The sequence below is a fragment of the Onychostruthus taczanowskii genome, unplaced genomic scaffold (assembly GCF_017590055.1).
Source record: "Onychostruthus taczanowskii isolate IOZ18803 unplaced genomic scaffold, ASM1759005v1 scaffold257, whole genome shotgun sequence".
Lineage (NCBI taxonomy): Eukaryota > Metazoa > Chordata > Aves > Passeriformes > Passeridae > Onychostruthus > Onychostruthus taczanowskii.
Genome location: NW_024499873.1, coordinates 65570 through 76060, shown reverse-complemented (window position 1 = coordinate 76060; position 10491 = coordinate 65570). Strand labels below are relative to the sequence as shown.

General features: G+C 54.9%; 1 protein-coding gene and 1 long non-coding RNA gene across 2 annotated transcripts in view; one reads left to right on the top strand and one right to left on the bottom strand.

The window, feature by feature from the left end:
* The first annotated feature begins 2975 nt into the window (after positions 1–2975).
* GATA1 (GATA binding protein 1) overlaps positions 2976–10491 on the top strand; it is a 7821-nt gene continuing 305 nt past the window's right edge. Inside the window, exons 1-3 of the mRNA XM_041407179.1 lie at positions 2976–3116; positions 3437–3593; positions 7012–7313. Coding sequence (XP_041263113.1) covers positions 3464–3593; positions 7012–7313 — 432 coding nt within the window. The 5' untranslated portion in view covers positions 2976–3116; positions 3437–3463. The remainder of the gene's footprint in view (positions 3117–3436; positions 3594–7011; positions 7314–10491) is intronic.
* Positions 7340–10429, bottom strand: LOC121337221. Its single transcript, XR_005952866.1, has 3 exons — positions 10331–10429; positions 9991–10191; positions 7340–7524 (listed from the first exon to the last, which is right to left on the bottom strand). It is a non-coding gene; the product is annotated as an uncharacterized LOC121337221 (long non-coding RNA).

Genomic DNA, 10491 nt, shown 5'->3' with positions numbered 1-10491 from the left:
GGGGGACCCCAGACCCCCCCCCCGAGCCCCAAACCAGCGCCCCCAGGAGCAACAAAATCGGGGAAAATCTGACCCAAGCCCCTCGGATTTGGGGTGAAAACGTCGGATTTGGGGTGAAAATGTCGGATTTGGGGCTGGAAGCTCAGCAGGAGATGAAAACTGCCCGGGTGGGACCCAAAACCCCCAGATCTGAGCCCAAATCTCAGGTGAGAGGGAAAAAAATCCTCATTTTGGGGGTTGGAAACGTGGGGCTGAAAGTCTTCAGTTTTAGGGTGAAAATCCCTGAGTTTTGTAAAAAAATCCCCAATTTGAGGCTGCAAATCTCCAGTTTTAGAGGAAAAATTTTCAGTTTTACCTCAGTAACCTCAAATTTAGATTTAACCTCCCAATTTTGGGTTAGAACTGCTAACTTTGGGTGAATTTTGGGTTGAAATTGGTAATTTTGAGGTGAAACATCCCATTCTGGGGGTTGGTAATAGAAATTCCAGGCTGAAAATTCCAATTTTGGGCTGAAAACCTCCAGTTTTGGGGCTGAAAATGCCAAATTTGGAATAAAAAGACTGACTTTGGTGCCAAAAATGAGAATTTTGGACCAAAAAAATCTCCAAGTTTTGTTATTGGGGTCAAAATTCTCAGTTTGGTGTCTGAAAGCCCCAAGCTGGGAGTGAATTTGCAATTTTGGGTAAAACTGCCTCATTTCAGGGTAAAACCACCCAGCTTTGGGACTCAGCTCCATTGCTCCTCAAAACCCAATTTTATGTCCTATAAATGCAAAATTTGGGGCTCAAATTCCTTTGGTTTGTTGCCAAAAAATGAAATTAGGACTGAAAAATCCCCATTTTGATGCTAACATGGTGAATTTCAGGCTGAAAATCCCAAATTTTGCCTGAAAATGATGAATTTTACCCAAAAACCTCAAATTTTGGGCTGAAACCTCTGAACTTTGGTCCAAAGATCTCAAATTTTAGGTTGAAAACCCTGAATTTTACCCTGAAATTCAAAATTTGTTGCTCCTCACTCGGGTTTTTTCTCTAAAATGCTCTTTTTTGGGTATACTAAGGCCTAAAAATATTCAATTTGGGGCTTCAAATCCCTGTTCTGCTGCCGAAAAAAGTGACCTTGAAGCAAGAAATCCCCAATTTTTACTTCAGAGCCTAAAATCTCTTGCTGAAAACCCTGACTTTTGGTCAAAACTGACAAATTTTAGGCTCCAATTCTTTTTTTTTTTCCTTGAAACCTCAAATTTTGGGGCTCAAAATGCCAAATTCACTGTTCAAACCTCCAATTTTTTTCAAAAACCAAAATATTTCAGGCTGAAAATTGCAAATTCTGAGCTGAAAACTTCAAATTTGAAGCTGAAAGCCCTGAAATTTTGGGTAAAAGCCCTGGATTTGGGGTGTCAGCCCCAATTTTGGCCCCAAACCCCTGAGTTTGGGGTGTCAGGCCCGGAATTTGGGGTGTCAGGCCCTCATTTTGGGCCAAAAGCCCTGAATTTGGGGTGTCAGCGGGGAATTTGGGGTGTCACTCCCAACTTTGGGGTGTCATTCCCGGCTTTGGGGTGTCAGTCTGGAATTTGGGGGTCAGTCCCCAGTTTTGGGTTGAAAACTCCGAATTTGGGGTGTCACTGTGGAATTTGGGGTGTCCCTCCCGGTTTTGGGGTGTCTCTCTGCATTTTGGGGTGTCCCTCCTGGTTTTGGGGTGCCATTCCCCATTTTGGGGTGTCCATCTCGGTTTTGGGGTGCCAGTGTGGAATTTTGGGGTGTGTCTCCCGGTTTTGTGTTGTCTCTCTCCGTTTTGGGGTGTCTCTTCCAGTTTTGGGGTTTCTCTCCCCATTTTGAGGTGTCCATCCCGGTTTTGGGGTGTCTCTGTGGTTTTGGGGGCGTTTCCAGGTGTCTCTCCCGGCTTTGGGGTGTCTTTTCCCGTTTTGAGGTGTCTCTCCCCGTTTTAGGGTGCCATTCCCCATTTTGGGGTGTCCCTCCCGGTTTTGGGGTGTCTCTCCCGGTTTTGGGGTGTCTCCCCCAGTTTTGGGGTGTCTCTCCCCATGTTGGGGTGTCCCTCCCGGTTTTGGGGTGTCTCTCCGTTTCGGGGCGCGCTGGCCTGCAGGCCCTGCCCCCGCTCTGGCCGGGGCTGATAAAGGGCCGCGGCCCCGCCCGGCCCCCCCAAACCAACCGCCGGGGCCCCAGAATCTGATAAGGCCTTATCAGCGCCGGGCAGCCCCGGCCGTTACCGCCCCCGGCCCCGAGCGCCCCAAAACCCCGGAGCGCCCCAAAATCCCCCAAAGGCCCAGGCCCTGCAGTCCCACGGCGCCAGGTGAGCTGGGTCCCTGGTTTTGGGGTTTGGGGGGGTCCCCGGTTTGAGGTTCCCTAGGTTTTTTGGCCACCCTGGGGTTTGGGGGGTCCCAAGGGGTTTGGGGGTCCCTAGTTTGGGGGTTTCGGGCTTTGGGGGTCCCTAGGGTTTGGGGCCACCCGGGGGTTTGGGGGTTCCCAGGAGTTTGGGGGTCCCTAGTTTGGGGGTTTGGGGGTCCCTAGGGTTTGGGGATGCCCGGGGGTTCGGGGGTCCCCGATTTGGGGGTCCCCAGTTTGGGGTGGTCAGGGTTTGGGGGCACCCGGGGTTTGGGGGTTCCCAGGGGTTTGGGGAGTTTGGGGTTCGGGGGCACCCGGGGCTTTGGGACACCCCAGTTTGGGGATTTTTGGGGTTCGGGGGCACCCGGGGGTTTGGGGGGGTCCCCAGGGCTTTGGGACCCCCCAGTTGTAGGACCGGGATTTGGGGGCACCCAGTGGTTCAGGGGAGAATTTGGCGGGGCGGCTGTGACCCCCAGGGGGTGGGGACCCCCAACTCCCGATTTGGGCAACCTGAGAGTTTGAGGGCCTGGGGCGTAATTTGGGGGGCACAGAGGGGTTGGCCTGCAGGCCCTGCCCCCGCTCTGGCCGGGGCTGATAAAGGGCCGCGGCCCCGCCCGGCCCCCCCAAACCAACCGCCGGGGCCCCAGAATCTGATAAGGCCTTATCAGCGCCGGGCAGCCCCGGCCGTTACCGCCCCCGGCCCCGAGCGCCCCAAAACCCCGGAGCGCCCCAAAATCCCCCAAAGGCCCAGGCCCTGCAGTCCCACGGCGCCAGGTGAGCTCTGCTCCCCCAAACCCCCCCTCGGGCCCCCCACCCAAGTTTTTGGGGTGTCCAAGGGGGGGGAGGGGGCAGGGGTGGGGTCCCAGAGACCCTCCCCCACTCCTCCCCCCCCGTGTCCGTCTGTCCGTCTGGGACACGGCGGATCCAGGTCAGGGACCCCCCCGGGTTTGGGGGTTCAGGGGGGTCTGAACCCCAAAACGGTGCTGGTTTGAGGTCCCTCAGGGATTTTGGGGTGCTGGTTTGGGGTCCCTCACGGTTTCGGGGTGCTCTTTGGGGTCCACCGGTTTTGGGGTGCTGACCCGGGCTCTCCGCAGCACCCCCTGCCGGCTTTGGGGTCCCCCATGGAGTTTGTGACGCTGGGGGGGCCGGAGGGGCCCCCCCCGTTCCCCGACGAGGCCGGAGCCTTCCTGGGGCTGGGGGCGCCCGAGGGGCTGGAGCCGGGGGGGCTGCTGGGCCCCTTCCCCCCGCCAGGTACCCCCTGTCACCTGTGTCACCCCTGTGTCACCTGGGTCACCCCCCGTGTCCCCTCTGTCACCCCCCGGGTCATCTCTGTCACCTGTGCCCCCCCTGTGTCACCTGTGCCCCCCCTGTGTCACCTGTGTCACCCCTTGTGCCACCCCCTGGGTCACCTCTGTCACCTGTGTTACCCTTTGTGCCACCTCCTGGGTCACCCCCCGTGTCCCCTCTGTCACGCCCCGGGTCCCTCCCATCCCCAGTGTCCCCTCTGTCCCCTCCCCATTCCGCCTGTCTCCCCTGGTGTCCCCCGTGTCACCTCATGTCTCCCCAAACCCCCACAACCCCCACCCCGTGTCACCTCATGACCCCCTGTCCCTACACGTGTCCCTGTGCCCTTCCCCAATGTCCCCAGTGTCCCCATGTCCCCCTGGGCCACCCCACACCGCTGTCCCCAATGTCCCCATGTCCCCCGGGCCACCCCTCACTGCTGTCCCCAATGTCCCCATGTCCCCCTGGGCCACCCCTCACCGCTGTCCCCAATGTCCCCATGTCCCCCGGGCCACCCCTCACTGCTGTCCCCAATGTCCCCATGTCCCCCTGGGCCACCCCTCACCGCTGTCCCCAATGTCCCCATGTCCCCGTGCCCCTGGCAGCTGTCCCTCCTTGTCCCTCCATGTCCCCCCTGTCCCCCCCAAGCCCTCCCTCATCTCTGTCCCCGTGTCCCCCCATCCCTAATGTCCCCCTGTGTCCCCCATGTCCCCAGTATACCCCAATGTCCCCCTGTGTACCCCTGTCACTGATGTCCCCAATGCCCTGCCATGTCCCCAGTGTCTCCATGTCCCCCGTGTCCCGCCATGTCCCCAATGTCCCCAAAACCCCCCAATGTCCCCCGTCCCTGATGTCCCTGTGTCCCCACTGTCCCTGCTGTCACTGGCATCCCCCTGTCCCCCTGTGTGTCTGATGTCCCCAATGCCCCCGCGTGTCCCCCTGTCCCCACTGATGTCCCCGTGTCCCCATGTGTGTCTGATGTCCCCAATGCCCCCTCGTGTTCCCCCATCTCTAATGTCCCTGTGTCCCCATGTGTCCCTGATGTCCCCGTGTCCCCAATGCCCCCCCGTGTCCCTGCCGTGTCCCCACTGTCCCTGATGTCCCCAATGCCCCCCCGTGTCCCGCCGTCCACACTGTCCCTGAAGGGACTGGGGGGACTGGGAGAGACTGGAGGGGGCTGGGAGGGACTGGGAGCACTGGGGGCACTGGAGGGACTGTGAGAGACTGGGAGCACTGGGAGGGCCTGGTGGGGCTCACTGGGGGGCACTGGTTCATACTGGGATGCACTGGGAAGCTTACTGGAGGTTGTACTGGTTTGTAGTGGAGCTTGTGCTGGTTTATACTGGGGCCTAGACTGGTTTATACTGGGGCACAGATTGATGTGTGCTGGCTTGTATTGGTTTACACTGGTCCATACTGGTTTATACTGGTCAGTATTGTGTTATGGAGATTGCTGTTGGTTTTTACTGGTTTATACTGGGCTGTACTGGGCAGAGCTGCAGGAGCACCCTGGGGCATGTGCTGGACTGCCCAGTGCCTTGTACTGGTCCATACTGGTTTATACTGGGGCCTGCTGTTCCATAGCAGTCTGTACTGGTTTATACTGGTCCATACTGGTTTATACTGGTGCTTGCTGTTTCATAGCAATCTATACTGGTTTTAAGTGGTCTGTACTGGTTTATACTGGTGCAGGGTATGCTATAGTGGTCTGTACTGGTTTATACTGGTGCAGGGTATCCTATAGTGGTCCGTGCTGGTTTATACTGGTGCAGGGTATCCTATAGTGGTCTGTACTGGTTTATACTGGTTTATATTGGTGCAGGGTATCCTATAGTGGTCCGTACTGGTTTATACTGGTGCAGGGTATCCTATAGTGGTCTGTACTGGTTTATACTGGTGCAGGGTATTCTATAGTGGTCTGTACTGGTTTGTACTGGTGCAGGGTGTCCTATAGTGATCTATACTGGTTTGTACTGGTGCAGGGTATCCTGTAGTGGTGTATACTGGTTTATACTGGTGCAGGGTATCCTGTAGTGGTCTGTACTGGTTTATACTGGTGCAGGGTATTGTATACTGGTCTGTACTGGTTTATAGTGGAGCTTGCTGTTCCATAGTGGTCCGTACTGGTTTATACTGGTTGATACTGGGCAGAGTGTGGGAACTGGGGGTGGGTGCTGGGCTGTGTGCTCTGGTGGTCCATGTGGGTTTATACTGGTCTGTACTGGTTTATAGTGGAGCTTGCTGTTCCATAGTGGTCCGTACTGGTTTATACTGGTTGATACTGGGCAGAGTGTGGGAACTGGGGGGGGGTGCTGGGCTGTGTGCTCTGGTGGTCCATGTGGGTTTATACTGGTCTGTACTGGTGTACACTGGTCTGAACTGGTTTATACTGGTTTGTACTGGTTGACACTGGACAGTCTGAACCTCAGGGGGTCACTGGGGTGGGTGCTGCCCTCTGGTGGTCTGTAGCGGTTTATACTGGGCCATACTGGTCTGTACTGGTGCAGACTGGTTTGTACTGGTTGATGTGGGACAGAATGTCCCGGTGGTGGGGAGGGGGGCATTGTGGGGGGCACTGGGGGTTTCACTGGGTCCGTGCTGGTCTTTACTGGTCCATGCTGGTGCTTACTGGTCCTTGCTAATCTGTACTGGTCTGTACTGGTCCTCACTGGTCCATACTGGTCTGTACTGGTCCTCACTGGTCCATACTGGTCTGTACTGGTCCATGTTGGTCTGTACTGGTCTATAATGGTCCGTACTGGTCCGTACTGGTCTATAATGGTCTGTACTGGTCCATACTGGTCTGTATTGGTCCTTACTGGTCCTCACTGGTCCGTACTGGTCTATACTGGCCTGTACTGGTCTATAATGGTCCGTACTGGTCCTTACTGGTCCGTTCTGGTCTATAATGATCTGTACTGGCCTGTACTGGTCCATACTGGTCTATAATGATCTGTACTGGTCTATAATGATCTGTACAGGTCTGTAATGGTCCGTACTGGTCCGTACTGGTGTGTACTAGTCTATAATGATCTGTACTGGTCCGTACTGGTGTGTACTGGTCTATAGTGATCTGTACCAGTCCGTACTGGTCCATACTGGTCCTCACTGGTCCGTACTGGTCTATAATGATCTGTACTGGTCCGTACTGGTGTGTACTGGTCTATAGTGATCTGTACCAGTCCGTACTGGTCCATACTGGTCCTCACTGGTCCGTACTGATCTATAATGATCTGTACTGGTCCGTACTGGTCCTCACTGGTCCGTACTGGTCCTCACTGGTCCGTACTGGTCTATAATGATCTGTACTGGTCCTCACTGGCCCGTACTGGTCTATAATGATCTGTACTGGTCCTCACTGGTCCGTGCTGGTCCTTGCCGGCAGAGGCGCGCGAGTGCGTGAACTGCGGGGCCACGGCGACGCCGCTGTGGCGCCGGGACGGCACCGGGCACTACCTGTGCAACGCCTGCGGGCTCTACCACCGCCTCAACGGGCACAACCGGCCCCTCATCCGCCCCAAGAAGCGCCTGGTCAGAGCCACACCCCGACCCCAAAAACACCCGGGACCCCAAAAACACCCCGGGGACCCTAAAATATCCCTGGGAACCCAAAAACACTCTGGGGACCCTAAAATATCCCTGGGAACCCAAAAACACCCGGGACCCCAAAATTACACCTGGGACCCCAAAATGTAGACCTGGGACCCCAAAAACACCCTGAGGAACCTAAAATAACCCTGGGAACCCTAAAATGCACCTGGGAACCCTTAAATACACCCGAGGACCCCAGAATTACACCTGGGAATGCCAAAAACAGTCCGGGAACACTTAAATACGCCTGGGAACCCCAAAAACACCCCGGGGACCCCAAAAACAGCCCAGGGACCCTAAAATACACCTGAGGAACCCTAAAATAACCATGGGAACCCCAAAAACACCCCGGGAACCGTTAAATACATCTGGGAGCCCCAAAAACACCGCAGGAACCCTTAAATACACCTGGGAACCCCAAAAACACCCCGGGAACCGTTAAATACATCTGGGAGCCCCAAAAACACCGCAGGAACCCTTAAATACACCTGGGAACCCCAAAAACACCCCGGGAACCGTTAAATACATCTGGGAGCCCCAAAAACACCGCAGGAACCCTTAAATACACCTGGGAACCCCAAAAACACCCCGGGAACCGTTAAATACATCTGGGAGCCCCAAAAACACCGCAGGAACCCTTAAATACACCTGGGAACCCCAAAAACACCCCGGGAACCGTTAAATACATCTGGGAGCCCCAAAAACACCGCAGGAACCCTTAAATACACCTGGGAACCCCAAAAACACCCCGGGAACCGTTAAATACATCTGGGAGCCCCAAAAACACCGCAGGAACCCTTAAATACACCTGGGAACCCCAAAAACACCCCGGGAACCGTTAAATACATCTGGGAGCCCCAAAAACACCGCAGGAACCCTTAAATACACCTGGGAACCCCAAAAACACCCCGGGAACCGTTAAATACATCTGGGAGCCCCAAAAACACCGCAGGAACCCTTAAATACACCTGGGAACCCCAAAAACACCCCGGGAACCGTTAAATACATCTGGGAGCCCCAAAAACACCGCAGGAACCCTTAAATACACCTGGGAACCCCAAAAACACCCCGGGAACCGTTAAATACATCTGGGAGCCCCAAAAACACCGCAGGAACCCTTAAATACACCTGGGAACCCCAAAAACACCCCGGGAACCGTTAAATACATCTGGGAGCCCCAAAAACACCGCAGGAACCCTTAAATACACCTGGGAACCCCAAAAACACCCCGGGAACCGTTAAATACATCTGGGAGCCCCAAAAACACCGCAGGAACCCTTAAATACACCTGGGAACCCCAAAAACACCCCGGGAACCGTTAAATACATCTGGGAGCCCCAAAAACACCGCAGGAACCCTTAAATACACCTGGGAACCCCAAAAACACCCCGGGAACCGTTAAATACATCTGGGAGCCCCAAAAACACCGCAGGAACCCTTAAATACACCTGGGAACCCCAAAAACACCCCGGGAACCGTTAAATACATCTGGGAGCCCCAAAAACACCGCAGGAACCCTTAAATACACCTGGGAACCCCAAAAACACCCCGGGAACCGTTAAATACATCTGGGAGCCCCAAAAACACCGCAGGAACCCTTAAATACACCTGGGAACCCCAAAAACACCCCGGGAACCGTTAAATACATCTGGGAGCCCCAAAAACACCGCAGGAACCCTTAAATACACCTGGGAACCCCAAAAACACCCCGGGAACCGTTAAATACATCTGGGAGCCCCAAAAACACCGCAGGAACCCTTAAATACACCTGGGAACCCCAAAAACACCCCGGGAACCGTTAAATACATCTGGGAGCCCCAAAAACACCGCAGGAACCCTTAAATACACCTGGGAACCCCAAAAACACCCCGGGAACCGTTAAATACATCTGGGAGCCCCAAAAACACCGCAGGAACCCTTAAATACACCTGGGAACCCCAAAAACACCCCGGGAACCGTTAAATACATCTGGGAGCCCCAAAAACACCGCAGGAACCCTTAAATACACCTGGGAACCCCAAAAACACCCCGGGAACCGTTAAATACATCTGGGAGCCCCAAAAACACCGCAGGAACCCTTAAATACACCTGGGAACCCCAAAAACACCCCGGGAACCGTTAAATACATCTGGGAGCCCCAAAAACACCGCAGGAACCCTTAAATACACCTGGGAACCCCAAAAACACCCCGGGAACCGTTAAATACATCTGGGAGCCCCAAAAACACCGCAGGAACCCTTAAATACACCTGGGAACCCCAAAAACACCCCGGGAACCGTTAAATACATCTGGGAGCCCCAAAAACACCGCAGGAACCCTTAAATACACCTGGGAACCCCAAAAACACCCCGGGAACCGTTAAATACATCTGGGAGCCCCAAAAACACCGCAGGAACCCTTAAATACACCTGGGAACCCCAAAAACACCCCGGGAACCGTTAAATACATCTGGGAGCCCCAAAAACACCGCAGGAACCCTTAAATACACCTGGGAACCCCAAAAACACCCCGGGAACCGTTAAATACATCTGGGAGCCCCAAAAACACCGCAGGAACCCTTAAATACACCTGGGAACCCCAAAAACACCCCGGGAACCGTTAAATACATCTGGGAGCCCCAAAAACACCGCAGGAACCCTTAAATACACCTGGGAACCCCAAAAACACCCCGGGAACCGTTAAATACATCTGGGAGCCCCAAAAACACCGCAGGAACCCTTAAATACACCTGGGAACCCCAAAAACACCCCGGGAACGGGACCCTAAAATACACCTGAGGAACCCTAAAATAACCCTGGGAACCCCAAAAACACCCGGGGACCCTAAAATACACCTGAGGAACCCTAAAATAACCATGGGAACCCCAAAAACACCCCGGGAACCGTTAAATACATCTGGGAGCCCCAAAAACACCGCAGGAACCCTTAAATACACCTGGGAACCCCAAAAACACCCCGGGAACCCTTAAATACACCTGGGAGCCCCAAAAACACCCCGGGGACCCCAAAAAATACACTTGGGAACCCTAAGACCCCCAACCCCTCCAAATCACCCCAAATCCCCTCAAGTTTCCCCCAAACCCTCTCTAGTCCCCCCAACCCTCCCCAATACACCTGGGAGCCCCAAAAACACCCCGGGGACCCCAAAAAATACACTTGGGAACCCTAAGACCCCCAACCCCTCCAAATCACCCCAAATCCCCTCAAGTTTCCCCCAAACCCTCTCTAGTCCCCCCAACCCTCCCCAAATCCCCCCTAAACCCCCCTTACACCCC